This window comes from Sus scrofa, chromosome 13 (assembly GCF_054392235.1).
Source record: "Sus scrofa isolate SSC_HxYL_T2T_F1_AM1 chromosome 13, Sscrofa_HxYL_maternal_Yorkshire_Landrace_v2.0, whole genome shotgun sequence".
NCBI classification, from domain to species: Eukaryota; Metazoa; Chordata; class Mammalia; order Artiodactyla; family Suidae; genus Sus; species Sus scrofa.
This window is the reverse complement of record NC_139395.1, coordinates 83,351,690-83,365,199: the sequence shown is the minus strand read 5'-3', so window position 1 is coordinate 83,365,199 and position 13,510 is coordinate 83,351,690. Positions and strand designations below refer to the sequence as shown.

General features: G+C 45.2%; 2 protein-coding genes across 10 annotated transcripts in view; one reads left to right on the top strand and one right to left on the bottom strand.

Annotated features, from left to right (window-relative positions):
* Positions 1-6,952, top strand: part of RAF1 (Raf-1 proto-oncogene, serine/threonine kinase) — a 76,719-nt gene extending 69,767 nt beyond the window's left edge. For 7 of the 9 annotated variants that reach the window (XM_021069350.2, XM_021069347.2, XM_021069351.2 and 4 more), the window contains 7 exons: positions 788-872; positions 1,612-1,788; positions 2,953-2,999; positions 4,681-4,799; positions 5,185-5,316; positions 5,436-5,570; positions 5,910-6,952. In XM_021069350.2, coding sequence (XP_020925009.1) covers positions 788-872; positions 1,612-1,788; positions 2,953-2,999; positions 4,681-4,799; positions 5,185-5,316; positions 5,436-5,570; positions 5,910-6,053 — 839 coding nt within the window. In that variant the 3' untranslated portion in view covers positions 6,054-6,952. Of the gene's footprint in view, positions 1-787; positions 873-1,611; positions 1,789-2,952; positions 3,572-4,660; positions 4,800-5,184; positions 5,317-5,435; positions 5,571-5,909 lie in introns of all 9 variants that reach the window. The other 2 variants (XR_014823828.1, XR_014823829.1) reach the window with 1 other exon arrangement.
* Positions 6,848-13,510, bottom strand: part of MKRN2 (makorin ring finger protein 2) — a 34,583-nt gene continuing 27,920 nt past the window's right edge. The window contains exons 7-8 of the mRNA XM_021069355.2: positions 8,451-8,595; positions 6,848-8,290 (exon numbers count right to left, since the gene is read on the bottom strand). Of these exons, the coding sequence (XP_020925014.2) occupies positions 8,153-8,290; positions 8,451-8,595 (283 nt within the window). The 3' untranslated portion in view covers positions 6,848-8,152. The remainder of the gene's footprint in view (positions 8,291-8,450; positions 8,596-13,510) is intronic.

Sequence of the window (13,510 nt, the reverse complement as noted above, 5' to 3'; positions counted from 1 at the left end):
GCTTCTAAATCAGTAACACCTATAAAGTAGAATTGATCTTTGGATGTTTCGAAAGTTATATGAAGAGGCTGGTTTGACTGAACATTAGTTATCAGTCTTTTAATTACAAGTATAGCTGTTGGAGTCAGACTAGGGTTCTAATCTTGGCTCCAGCACTTTTTTCTTCTTTTTTTTTTTTGGCTGTGTGACCTTGGGCAAGTGCCTAAACTTGTTTGTTGCCTGTAGAATGAGGATAATAGTGTTAACGTCATAGGGCAGCTATGAGGATTAAAGGAGGTAATAATACCTGTGGAAGAACAGATGGTACCCAGGGTATAGTAAGAAGTCAGTATTAATCTTTGGGATTACTTTCTAAAGATATTGAAAGCAAAAGAACCTGATTTCAATATGTATTGAAATGTCTCGTTGAAATGTGATGCTAAGTTTATTAGCATCTGATCCTTGCTAACTAGCCAGCTTTGGAGCACCAGCCTTCTGGCTCCAAACATTCAGTATCTGCTGGGCAATTAATATGTACCTGCTTATGTCATCCTTACAGGCCCAGGGGATGCCAGGCTTGATAGGAATAGTTTAAGCCAGTTCAAGGCCTGTGAGGTGTTATTTTAAGGATAGTAATATAATCTATTTTTTTTAGCCATTTTAATAATTTAGAAATTTGCATAGAATTTGTTCCACCTTAGTTACATGATACTTGAACAAGTGATTCATTATGTTCCTCAAAACTAGTGTATTTGAGAAATAACGTGGTAAGATCACTTGACTGCACTGATGATAAACTAATTTGCAGGAGATGTTGCAGTAAAGATCCTAAAGGTTGTTGACCCCACACCAGAGCAGTTGCAGGCCTTTAGGAATGAAGTGGCTGTCCTTCGGTGAGTAGAAGGCTGGCCCATTCAAATCCCTTGGTGTGGCAGGAGCAGGGCGTGGGTGGTGGTACAAGAACTACAGAGGAAGCGCGAGACCTGTCTCTCAGGGCCTATGGCTGGGACTGGTGGTGAGTGTGTCACTGTGTAGTCCTGTGGTTGAAACAACTCCCTTAGAAGTGAAAGGGAGTGGAAGGTTTCTTTCAGCTTATGTGGTGGTTAAGCTGTTAGAAGAGCCCCTTTGATGAGCTCGTTCCCTTCCACTGCCTCAGTCTCTGGGCTCACTACACTCATCAGCCAGGGTGTGTCTCTGGGTTTTGGTTTGACATAGGGAGAAATAGGTTCTACTTTCATATTTATTGCCAAGAACTCTTTAAGCCAAGTTGCCTTATCCTGGACTTCAAAACTGTCAGCTTTCAAATCTTTGAGTCACTCATTAGACACACAAGGAATAAATTGAACAATGATGGATTCCACAGATGAGGGGTCCTTGTGACCCCTGTGAAGAGATTAATTCGGGAGTAAAATGCTGATGAAAGAGAATATCCTCTCTAGGGTTGAGGGCAATAATGGTGGCCCCTTTGTCAGCTCAGAGCCTCCTGTGTCTGCTTTGCCAGCCCCTGGGTTGTAAGCACGGACATTGACAAGAACACACAGGGGTGGGGTGGAGACAGCAGGGAGGAAGAGCAGATCTCCTTGTTCTGCAGGAGTGCATGGTTCAGAGCCTCTTCTCACCTCCCCTCTCCAGCAAAACTCGGCATGTGAACATCCTGCTGTTCATGGGGTACATGACCAAGGACAACCTGGCGATTGTGACCCAGTGGTGTGAGGGCAGCAGCCTCTACAAACACCTGCATGTCCAGGAGACCAAGTTCCAGATGTTCCAGTTGATTGACATTGCCCGGCAGACGGCTCAGGGAATGGAGTGAGTGGATGGGGCCCTAGCATCAACTTGTCCCTAAGTCAGAGCCAAGATTAGGAAAAGCCAAGTCTGTTAAGTGATTTCTGTGGCATTTTTGCACAGCTGGTAATGAACCTGTGGGGTGGGCTGACGGAACAAGAAATTCAGGTTTCTCACCCAAGCTGAGGCTGCCTCTTCAGGGTTCAGATTCAGGTTCTAACTGCTGCTGTCAAAATTCAGCCAGACACCCAAGAACACAGTGTGGGTTGGTACCTTCTGGAGGGCATTGGATGTCTATAGCCCATCAGCAGGTGTGCTTATTCCAGGTAAGGGTTTGATCACATGTCACTTTTTTGGAAATTTTTGTTTTCCTTTGAGGGAATGCTTAAAGGTCATCCATGGCTTCTCCATGAAATTCTATTCTTTTGGGTCTTTGTGCTTGACACCTTTCTCTGTGAAAGAAAGGTGTGCATGTGTCTCATTCTTGGTTAGCCCTGAGGTAGTGTTTCTCAGACTTTGCAAGTTCCCCTAAAGTGGAGGAGGGGGAACTCTTCACACCCCCCCGATGTCTAGGAACTTAACCTAAAGCTGTGCTTGCAAGTGGTTTATAAAATCTCATGTTGTACCTTTAAAATTAATATGGGATTTGCATTCTATACATATTAAATAGTCAATTACTTTTTAGAGATAAAATGCACCTCTTAAAAGTGTACAATGTTTCTTAGTTTATTCACAGAATTGAACAGCCATTTCTAATTTTAGAACATTTTTAAGATAGCAGATGAAGTCTGTATTTGGTTTCTTTCACTTAGCATGTTTTTTTGAAAGGTTCCTCCTGGTTGCAGCTTGTATGGATCAATCAGTACTCCATTCCTTTCTATGGCTGGGTAATATCCCATTGGATAGATACACTGTGTTTATTTGTTCATCAGTTGATGGACATTTGGATTGTCAGAATTAGTTTTTAGAACTGATGCTTAAGGAAACCTACCCTATTTGTGCTGTGGCCTCACCTTCAGTTATAAGGCATGATGTGGACCAGGCTGAACCAGTGCAGGGCAAATCCCTGAAAGTAACTCCTCACTGGGAGTCAGACCTTCAAGTGGTTTGTTTCCTAGATGTAATTTGAAGCTGCTTTCCACTAATGTCTCTCAAACTGGTTTTAATAGATTTGTTTTCCTTTCGCAGCTACTTGCATGCAAAGAACATCATCCACAGAGACATGAAATCCAACAGTATCCTTTGGGTTGTTTCATCTGACTAAAACTCTAAATTTAGACTTTCTAAGTTTACCTCCACCAAAGTGACTTTGGAAAGAATTCCACAAAAAATGGAGATAAGTTGTTTGGATTTATGTTTGAAACAGGCCTGTTTTTTTTTTTTTTTTTTTAAATGCTGTTTATTACTAAATTTAACTTGGGAGAATGGGTCTTTTATTTCTAGTTCGTGGACTGTGAATTTGGTCAGAAAGTAGGTGCAAGCCAAAAAAAGTTGCAAGATTTTAAAAATTACTACTTAAGACTGTCTTTCTTGAATGTACAGAAGTGGTTTCTTCAGAGATTACTGTTGGAATCAACCCCTTCTGAGACTTAATATGCTTTTACAGAAGGGGAATGAATAAAGGTATTTTTTGTGCTGCAGGGCATGAAATGGACCAGCTTTACATCTGCATCCCTCCTCTTTGAAAGGAGTGTGGCATTATAGCTGAACTTTGCTTCAGTGAGAGGCACAACAGTTATGTTGAGTTGGATTATGGGACATGGCCTGTTTTGGGCACATGTCTGAGGCATTTGAACATCTTTTAGTGGTGAGCTTTGGGGACCAACACATATGCCATAAAAGCAGACACCGCAGATTTTAAGGTTTGAATTACTGGCCATCAGCAGATCACACTAGTTGGCCTTAAACTGCCTGACTTCTTTGCTAGGAAAAGAGGTCTGAGTTTGGTTCTGACTTTATGTATTGATGTTTGTCTTTTTGCTTTTTTTTTTTTTTTTTAAGGGCTGCACCCTTGGCATATAGAGGTTCCCAGGCTAGGAGTTGAATCAGCCTACACCACAGCAACACGGGATCCGTGCTGTGTCTGTGACCTGCGCCACAGCTCATGACAATGCCAGATCCTTAACCCATTGAGCGAGGCCAGGGATTGAACCCAAGTCTTCATGGACGCTAGTTGGCTTCATTAACTGCTGCACCATGACGGGAACTCCATATTTTCTGGGTTTTTTTTATGGCTGCACCTGTGGGATATGGAAATTCCCAGGCTAGGAGTCAAATTGGAACTGTAGCTGCCATTCTACGCCACAGCCACAGCAGTGCAGGTGGAGTCTGTGCAACCTACACCTCAGCCACAGCTTACAGCAATGCCGGGTCCCTGACCCACTGATCGAGGCTAGAGATCAAACCCTCATCCTCATGGATACTAGTCAGATTCGTTTCTGCTGCACCACAATGGTAGCTCCTGGTTCTGATTTTAAAGTCATCAAGTGGTACCTGTTCTCATGAGAAATGTCTTAGGATAGCATTCAGGACTCAGGGTGTTCTTATTAGTCATTTGGGGGCAGAGTGAAGGCAGAAAAGATGTGATCAGTTAGCAGGCCACGCTGAGCTGCACCTACATTATGTGAGAAGGTCACAAAGCCAGAGACCTGGTCCTTAGATGTATAAAGAAGCAGCAGAGAGAAAACTGGCTTGTTTGTGGCTGGAGCCAAATAATCTGGCAGCCTGAGTACACCTCCTGGGAGGAGGAGCATTTTAAAGCACTTTTTAAGACTTCAGAAACCCTAGCAAGTCCAGTGTAGAGAAGGCTGGGGCATATGCGAGGAAGAGAGATGTGTTGCTAATAAGTACTTTGGGAAGTTTTTCACAATTAACTTGGCCATTCTTTTAAAACCAGAGTCCTTAACAAGCATTGAGATATATTTCTCCATGAAGGCCTAACGGTGAAAATTGGAGATTTTGGTTTGGCAACAGTCAAGTCGCGCTGGAGTGGTTCTCAGCAGGTTGAACAACCTACTGGCTCCATCCTGTGGATGGTGAGTGAGGCAGCAAGGCTCCCTTAGCAGGGTATAGAGCAAGAAGGGGTGCCTGGAGGTCTGTGTGCAAACATAAAAGCATTTCTCCACATTTCCCCAAAGTCAGACCACCTCAGTGACCCCTTTAGTGTCATCAGCCTGGGGCCAATCTGGATTTCCTGGAGGGAGCTGGGGTGAGGACCGTGCACAAGCATAGCTTGGAGTAGTTGGGTGATAGAAGTGCTGGGTCCCAGAGACTAGGATTCCTGAGCCAGAATCCTTCAGGGTAGAGCTCTACTGCGGCTGAGGACAACTTTCATCCTCAATGGAAGGGACAGCTAGGCTTAGGCTGACTCCTGGATGTCTGTGGGGCCCAGGTAGTGACAAATGCACTTTGCCCTTGTAGGCCCCAGAGGTGATCCGGATGCAGGATAACAACCCATTCAGCTTCCAGTCCGACGTCTACTCCTACGGCATTGTGCTGTACGAGCTCATGACGGGGGAGCTCCCTTACTCCCACATCAACAACCGTGATCAGGTGCGTGTGCTGGTCCCAAGCGAGCCCCTGGGCCACTGCCCTCCAAGCAGGAGGAATAGAAGGTGCTGCTTGTGTAGGCTCTTCATCCAACCATTCTCTCAACTGCTTCTTTCCGTTAGATCATCTTCATGGTGGGCCGAGGCTATGCCTCCCCAGATCTTAGTAAGCTCTACAAGAACTGCCCAAAAGCAATGAAGAGGCTTGTGGCCGACTGTGTGAAGAAAGTTAAGGAAGAAAGGCCTCTTTTTCCTCAGGTAAGTCTTAGCTCAGGCACTAGAACTGATTCAAGCAATTTTCTTTTATTTTTGGCTATGCCTGTGGCATGTGAAAGTTCCCAGGCCAGGGATTGAGCCTGAGCCACAGCAATGACAACACCAGCTCCTTAACTGCTAGGCCACCAGGGAACTCCAAGCAGGTGTTCTTAATGATATAAACAAGGAAGTTTTTCTTTCCACAGGGAGGGACTTATGGTTCTCCACAAGATGTTGCAGGTGGGGTGGGGAGCACAGCCTGTGTCTTTGGGTTGGATGGAAGGCTACTGCTGTGGAAACCCCACCCCCACCTGATGAGACCATTTTGTGGCCTTGTTTCAGATCCTGTCTTCCATCGAGCTGCTCCAACACTCTCTACCGAAAATCAACCGGAGTGCTTCTGAGCCATCCCTGCACCGGGCGGCCCACACGGAGGACATCAATGCCTGCACTCTGACCACATCCCCGAGATTGCCCGTCTTCTAGCTGACTCTGCACCTGCGCTCAAGCCGCTGTGGGAGAAGTGAAGTCAGCAGGTACCACCTTTCTGCTCCCTTTCTGTGGGGACAGAGCTTATCTTCAGAGAAGCTGCTGCTAAGGACCTTCTAGACCACTCACAGGGCCTTAACTTCACGATGCCTTTTCTATCCAATTCTGGCCCTGGGAGAAGGAAGCCATTCGCAATGCTGGTTTGTCCTGCTCCCCCTCGAGGTCCCATGCTCCTGTGCTGAGCCTTCTCCAGATGCACCAGTGGCTGCTGATGGCATTATGGGATCTGGGGCCCCAGCTATTGATTGGCTAAATGAGTAATTTGAGAGCAAGAAAAAAAAGCACTCAGAGGGGAAAAAAGTGACTGGCAGGCAAACCAGCCATGACATGGGGGACATGTTGATTTCGGGAATCAGCTCCTATGAGCAACACTTATTACAGAAAGACTTCTCTTCAGAGATGAGATGAGTGGTGTGGCGCCAAACAGGTAGTTTTGCACATAATGCACCAAACAGCCCAGGACTGTCGAGACTGTGGCCGCCTGGAGGAGCCTGCTTTGGTACTATGGACTTGACTTTGGGGACACTTACCTTTCTTGAAGGTCTCCAGTGCTTTAGGATGGTTTTCCACAAGAGGCGCTTGGCCTGCCCCTCCCAGTCTCCACCCTCTCAGGGAGCAGTCTTCCATTGTGCTAAATTAGTCTTCCAGGAGCTGCCCCTATGGGGCGGGGCCGCTGGGCCAGCCTTGTCTCTACATCACATCATGTGTATGCAAGGAAGCCAGAACACAGGTTTTCTTGATAATTTGGGTTTTAATTTTGTTTTTATTGCACCTGCAAAATACAGTTATCTGATGATTCTTCAATTATGTTATTTTAATAAAATAAATTAAATGTAGGTTTAATGGCTGTTTCCTCTTTTTAAAGTGATCCTGAGTTCACAGCTTGAACTCCATTTGTTCAAGAAGTAGGAAATGGGCCCAGAGCCTCTGCTGGGAATGAATGTAATCCAGCCTTTGTCACTCTTCACTAAAGAGTTAACTAGAAAAATGATGCAAAAAGCACTCTAAACTCAGTGGGTAGAGTTTCTTCTACCCACACTTTAAAGTAATGCATTTTATAAAATATTTGGTTATCTACAGCTGTTTATAAAAATAGATTCAGGCTTGGATTGAGTTTTAACTCACAAGGTTATGCTCCTGCAATTAAAGTTACATCTGGTGACAGAAGATCTGTACACAGTTCTCTGCAGGATCACTGCTGGGTGAAGACTTAGAAACTTTTCTTGGGTGCTAATGAATTATAAAATTTTAAATCAAAGCTAGGTTTTACAGAGGAGAGCACATGTGGGCACCGAGCCCTCAGGTATGAACACCCTCAGGGCACAAGCCAGCAGTTGAGAGCCAGGGGGGCGTGTTTCCCTGGAGGCACGTGTGCAAGGTTCTCCTGTGATTGTGACCCCCTTGCACTTCTTGCCACTTCAAGAGCCCTCCTTATGGGGAAAAGCCCTCCTTATGGGGAAGAAGGTTTATACTTTGTTTACTCAACAGAGCAACAAGCCTCCTGCTCTGATCTGGGACACTGAAGAGCCCTAAATATAGAGTTTTGTGCTAAGGTGTGAAGCACCCACTTTGTTTCTTGAAAAGTAATATACAAGTCAAGTTTTTGACCACACACTACTTCAATACTCTAGGGGGATGCACCACACAGGAATCCTTTTAAGGGCTAAAGAATCCTTTGGTATGAAAACTGAATCTGCTGCATGCTGACTGTGTCTAGGGAGCTAAAGCTCAAGGACAGGAGCCAGGTTGGTTTGAAGCAATCAAGTAAAACCCTGGCTGGTTAAGCTGGTCCCCCTGAGGAGCTTGAGGTGCAACTAAGTTAGCAACTATCAAAGTAGTGATTCCACATACTTGTTAGGTTATTTTATATCCTTCACTCCTCCCATGGCTGTAACTGTGAATGAGACCAAGGTTAAGTACAACCCCATTCAAATCCAAGAGACACGCCACCTCTGGCTACCGTGAAGGAAGCTCTGCAACCCTGACTTGGGAAGGCTTGGCCGGTGGAGCCCAAGATGTGGGCGGCCATCTACTCTTCAGGGTTCTGACGGCTCCACTCCAGACAGGTGCATGAAGAGGTCCCCGAGCTCTGTCATGTCAACCTCTTCAGTGCTGGGGACATGCCGGCTCTCTCGGTTCTCGATGAAATCCCAGAGCCGAACTGAATTAAAGAACTGCAAAAATAGCAAGCAAACAGGCCTGGTTATTGCCAAAGGCAGCACACCTGCCAACCCCACACCTTCCTGCCAAAGCTGTGAGAACGGGCCAGGAGAGGTCCCCAGACATGGCCACAGGCAGCTGTTCCTGACTCGGATGGCCAGGTCCTTAACTCACCCTCACAGTGCCTTCAGAACTGAGCTGTTTCCGGGGTTTCTCAGGCTCTGCTAGCCGCCCATCAGGGTAAGCATGGCGGTAAAGGCATTTGCTTCCAAATGGGCAGGTCCCTTTGCCTTGCTCAAAGTATTTACAAGCTTTTTTTCTGAAAAGCAGAAAGAAAAGATCAAGAGGATGGGTAAGAGAATCTGGGGTTTAGGTGAACCACTGCTTTTCTCATCCCTGCCAGAGCCAGGTCAGCCTCACATTAGCGGTAGGGAAACAGAGGCTCGGAGCAGCTGGATGCTGATTTCCAAGCTGGAAATTTAATTCCCTCACAGGCAGTTTAACTTGTGTTTTGACCGGCAGTGGTCTGACCACTCCTCTGGGCCAGCTGTCTGGGCTCCAAGGTTCTGAAGCTGAGCTACTTGCCTCAGCTCAAAGTCCCAAAAGGAGCACCACCCAGAAAAGTTTCCCTTCCTCCTGCTCAGCAGTGACACCAAGGTGACAGCCTTGAGTTAGGAGTCTCAGGGGAAAGCAGTGAATTTTAGCAGCTGCCTTCAAGTCACAGGCCTCATTTCATTTTCCTTGGTCCCCACCTTCCAGAGCAGAGCTGCTTAACTACATGCTACAAACCCTCCCTCAGAAGTGTTTTATTTAAGACACACAGGTCTTCTTCCCCTGTCTTAATTCTAGCTACAGACCCCTATGGGAAGAACCCCTGCTCCTGAAGAAACTCAGAACCAAACTGAGAATTCCCATCCTTCTTGCTAAAATGAAATTAGGACCGATGCAATCCTAAATGATCCCAAGACGAAGAGGAAGAGATGTTCAAAGGTGGAAAGTGTCTGGGAGGGGAAGGTGCAGAAATGAAGCCAAACCTCAGCAGACAGGGCCAGCTGCTGCCAGGGGGGCTGGGGTACATCACAGTGGCAGACGACAAGGAAGGGGCTTCCTTGACTCCAGTGCTTTCCGTTTTCTCAGAGCAGGGGATGGCAAAGAGGGTGGGCAGAGTCTCTGAGACAGGCCTCAGCAGCACAAAGAGAAGCTCCCCAACAGCTGTCCCCTCCCACCAGGTCTGTGGTCCAGACACCTTCCAGGGTCCCTGGTCCCCAAAGTTCTGAGCAGATCTTCAAATGACCACTCAAATGGTGAGTTCTCGGAGTTCTCGTCATGGCTCAGTGGTTAACGAATCCGACTAGGAACCATGAGGTTGCGGGTTCAATCTCTGGCCTGGCTCAGTGGGTTAAGGATCTGGCGTTGCCATGAGCTGTGGTGCAGGTTGCAGATGCAGCTTGGATCTGGCATTGCTGTGGCTCCGGCATAGGCCGGCGGCTACAGTTCCAATTCGACCCCTAGCCTGGGAACCTCCACATGTCATGGGAGCGGCTCAAGAAATGGCAAAAAAAAAAACCAAAAAAACAAAAAAAACCCAAAATGGTGAGTTCTTACCACAGTCTGCAGGACACTGGCTTTACTTAACAAACTCATCAGGATACAAACATTATTCTCTAGCCTCCACCCCCAAATCATTTTCCTCCCAGCCTTATTTGGTCACCAAGGACAAAAGCCTCCAGTTCACTGGGGTTCCCTCTTTGTTCTCAGCTTTCATATCCCGTTGTTACTTCTGTCACAAAGCACCTCCCCAATCGACCATCCTCTGCTGCCCACCTGCCAAGGTCCTGCATGACCTAAGCCACAGACGTGGCAACTCTGGATCCTTCACCCACTGTGCTGGGCTGGGGATCAAACCTGCGTCCCAGCGCTCCCAAAACATTGCTGATCCCACTGCACCACAGCAGGAGCTCCATGTCACCCTGTTCTTAAAGACCACGATTAGGCTGAAGCGCAAGGATGCATCAGACTTAACTCATGTCTGTGTCCCAGTAGGTCCCACATCCTTCCACACACCTTTGCCAGCCCCAGGGACCACTGCCATTGCTCCACAAACAAAATCTGTCATTCCCCTGGCCCCCCATCCCCAGGACACACAGGCTATCATGTTTCAGGGCTCAGGTCCTCCTCCTCCTGCTTTCTCTGACACCCCCAGGGGGATCCCAATGCCTTCTTTGTTACCACCGCTAGATGGGTCTCTCATGAGGAATATGTCACCAAAAAACCTGTATAACTACTTTTTGCAATTTCCCATGAAATTTCTTAATGATTTTTACTCTATATTCCCCACTGGTGCTTAGCTTGAAAGTGCCTGGCCTATTGCCCTGTAAAAGTGTGCAGAATGCATAAAAACACCATCCTCAACAGAAACCAAGGCCAGGAAGACCTAAACAGCAATTACACAAGAACAGCAGAGCTGCCTTCTCCAGGCTGGACCCCTCTGCCTCGCCACTTCTGCCCTCTGGTGGACACAGAGTAACACCACAGGAGAAAAAAATGGTGAAACGAGAAATTATCAAGCCTTTAGTAATCAATATGCAACTTAAAGGAAACCATTTAAAAAGATGACATACAATTATGCTTTTAGTACCCTTCCTACAGATTAACTAGAAATACAGACAGGCAGGCATTGGAGAATGAAGAGAAGCAGGTTTAAATTATTTAGAAGGATGGAATTGGCAAGAGGTTAACTTTTTTAGGGGGAAAAAAAAAAAAAAAAAAAGAGTTCCCGTCCTGGTGCAGTGTAAATGAATCTGACTAAGAACCATGATGTTTCGGGTTCAATCCCTGGGCCCGCTCAGTAGGTTAAGGATCTGGCATTGCTGGCATTGCTGTGAGCAGTGGTGTAGATCACAGACGCGGCTCGGATCTGGTGTGGCTGTGGCTGTGGCATAGGTCGGCGGCTGTGGCTCCGATTAGACCCCTAGCCTGGGAACCTCCATATGCTGCGGGTGTGGCCCTAAAAAGCACAAAGAAAAACAAAACAAACCCAAAAACGTTTAGCCTAGAGCAGGTGCCTGTTAAATATCTACGCAGGGTAGCTAAAACTCCCGTGGAGAGAGAGCCAAGTTTTTCTGGCTCTAAGAACAAAGAAACAGAGGAAATGAACCAGTGAGGAAGCAGCCCCTGCTCACCCCCCGCCTCCCATAAAAAAAGGGCCTGAGAGGGACCCACCGAAATGCTGTGTATCAACTTCATCCAAATCCCCAACCAGCCCCTGACCCACACACACATCAGTGGAGCAGGCTCATGGCAACTCTGCAAAGGATAAAAAACTGAGATTTGAACTGCTGCCCACAAGTTTGAATCTAAACAATTTATCTATTAAAATAAAACAATGCTTCCTTTATAGATGTACCTAAAAAAATCCAGAATTTCTACTGGGTAACATTTACAGTGTCTAGAACACAACCTCAAATGACTCATCATAATGAAGAATCAGTAAAATGTTACCCATTCTAAAGGGAAAAAGAGTCAACAGAGACCAACTTCAAATGACAAGGATTTCAAAGCAGCTACTATATGTGTGTTCAAGAAGATGAAGAGAGGGGAAAAAGAATGAAAACAAAACAAAACAAACTACATACACACCACAAAACAGAGCCCCAAACTTTGCAGAACAATATAAAAAAGTCCATTACCTGTGATTAAGAGTCCCAGAAGAAAAAAACAGGGTAGAAAAAATATTTGATGAAACAATGGCCAGAATTTCCCTACTTTTGGTATTACATTTGGTAAGAATTTTCCCTTACAAACTCAAAGAAAACCACGCAGTTAAATAGGAAAAATCACTCCCAAGGCAAAACATCAAACTTCTTAAAAACTAAGATAAAGACTCAAAAATGACACTACCGTCTGAACAACCACTGACTTCTTACCATAAACCAGAGAAGTCAGATAACAGTGGAACATTCGCAAAGTGCTGAAAGAAAAGTGGGGGGAGACCCCCAATCATTTCAGAATTCTGTTCATTGAAAATGGAGCCAGAAATTGAAACAAAAACAAAAGACCGATTTAGTCAATAAAAATATCCCTCAAGAATGGGGGAGGGGAGTGATTTCTGATAAAAAGAAAACTAAGAATTCATCATTAGCAAATGAGCAAAATGTTAAAGGCATTCTTGAGGCTGAAGAGAAATTACATCAACTGGAAGGAATTACATAACAGATGAAAGAGCACTGGTAATATTAAATATGTTGGTAAATATAAACAACTTATTTTCCTTTTAAAAAATACACAAGTTATGGTGAAAATTACATTACCTTGTACGGTTCTAATGTATGTAAATATTACAGCTATACATTCCAGTAAAGGTGCAGGATACAAAATCAATGTATAAAAATCAGTTGGTTTTCCATGTACTAACAATGGATTATTACCATAAAGAGGAATTACGAAAATCTCATTTAAAATTGCATAAAAAAGAATATAGTACCCAGAATACCACAAAGGTGAAAGATCTGTATGTTGAAAACTGTAAGACAGTGGTGAAAGAAATTGAAGTTGACATAAATGGGAAGATACTCCATGCTCAAGGGTTAGAAGAATTAATATTGTTAATTCTTTACCCAAAGCAATCTAGAGACCACTGCAATCTCTATCAAAATTCCAATGGCATTTTTCATAGAAATAGAAAAAACAATCCTAAAATCTGTATAGACCCACAAAAACTTGGAATAGCTAAAGCAATCCCAAGAAGGACGAATGAAGCTGGAGGCGCCACACTTCCTGATTTCAAACTGTATTACAAAGCTAAAATGATCAAAACAGGATGGTACTGACACAAAAACAGACATACAGATCAATGGAACACAACAGAAAGCCCATCAACAAACCCGTACATACATGGTCAATTTACAACAAAGGAGCCAAGAACATGCAATGGAGAAAGGACAATCTCTTTAAAAAATGGTGTTGGGAAAACTGGACAGCCACATGCAGAAGAATGAAGCTGAATCACTATCTGTTCCACACACAAAAATTGACTTGAAATGGGGAGTTTGCATCATGACTCAGCAATAACAAACTGGACTAATATCCATGGGGACGCCAGTTCAGTCCCTGGCCTAGCTCAGTGGATTAAGGGATTGACATGAGCTGTGGTGTAAGTCACAGACGCAGCTCAGATCCAACATTGCTGTGGCTGTGGCATAGGCTGGCAGCTACAGCTCTGCTTCGACCCCTAG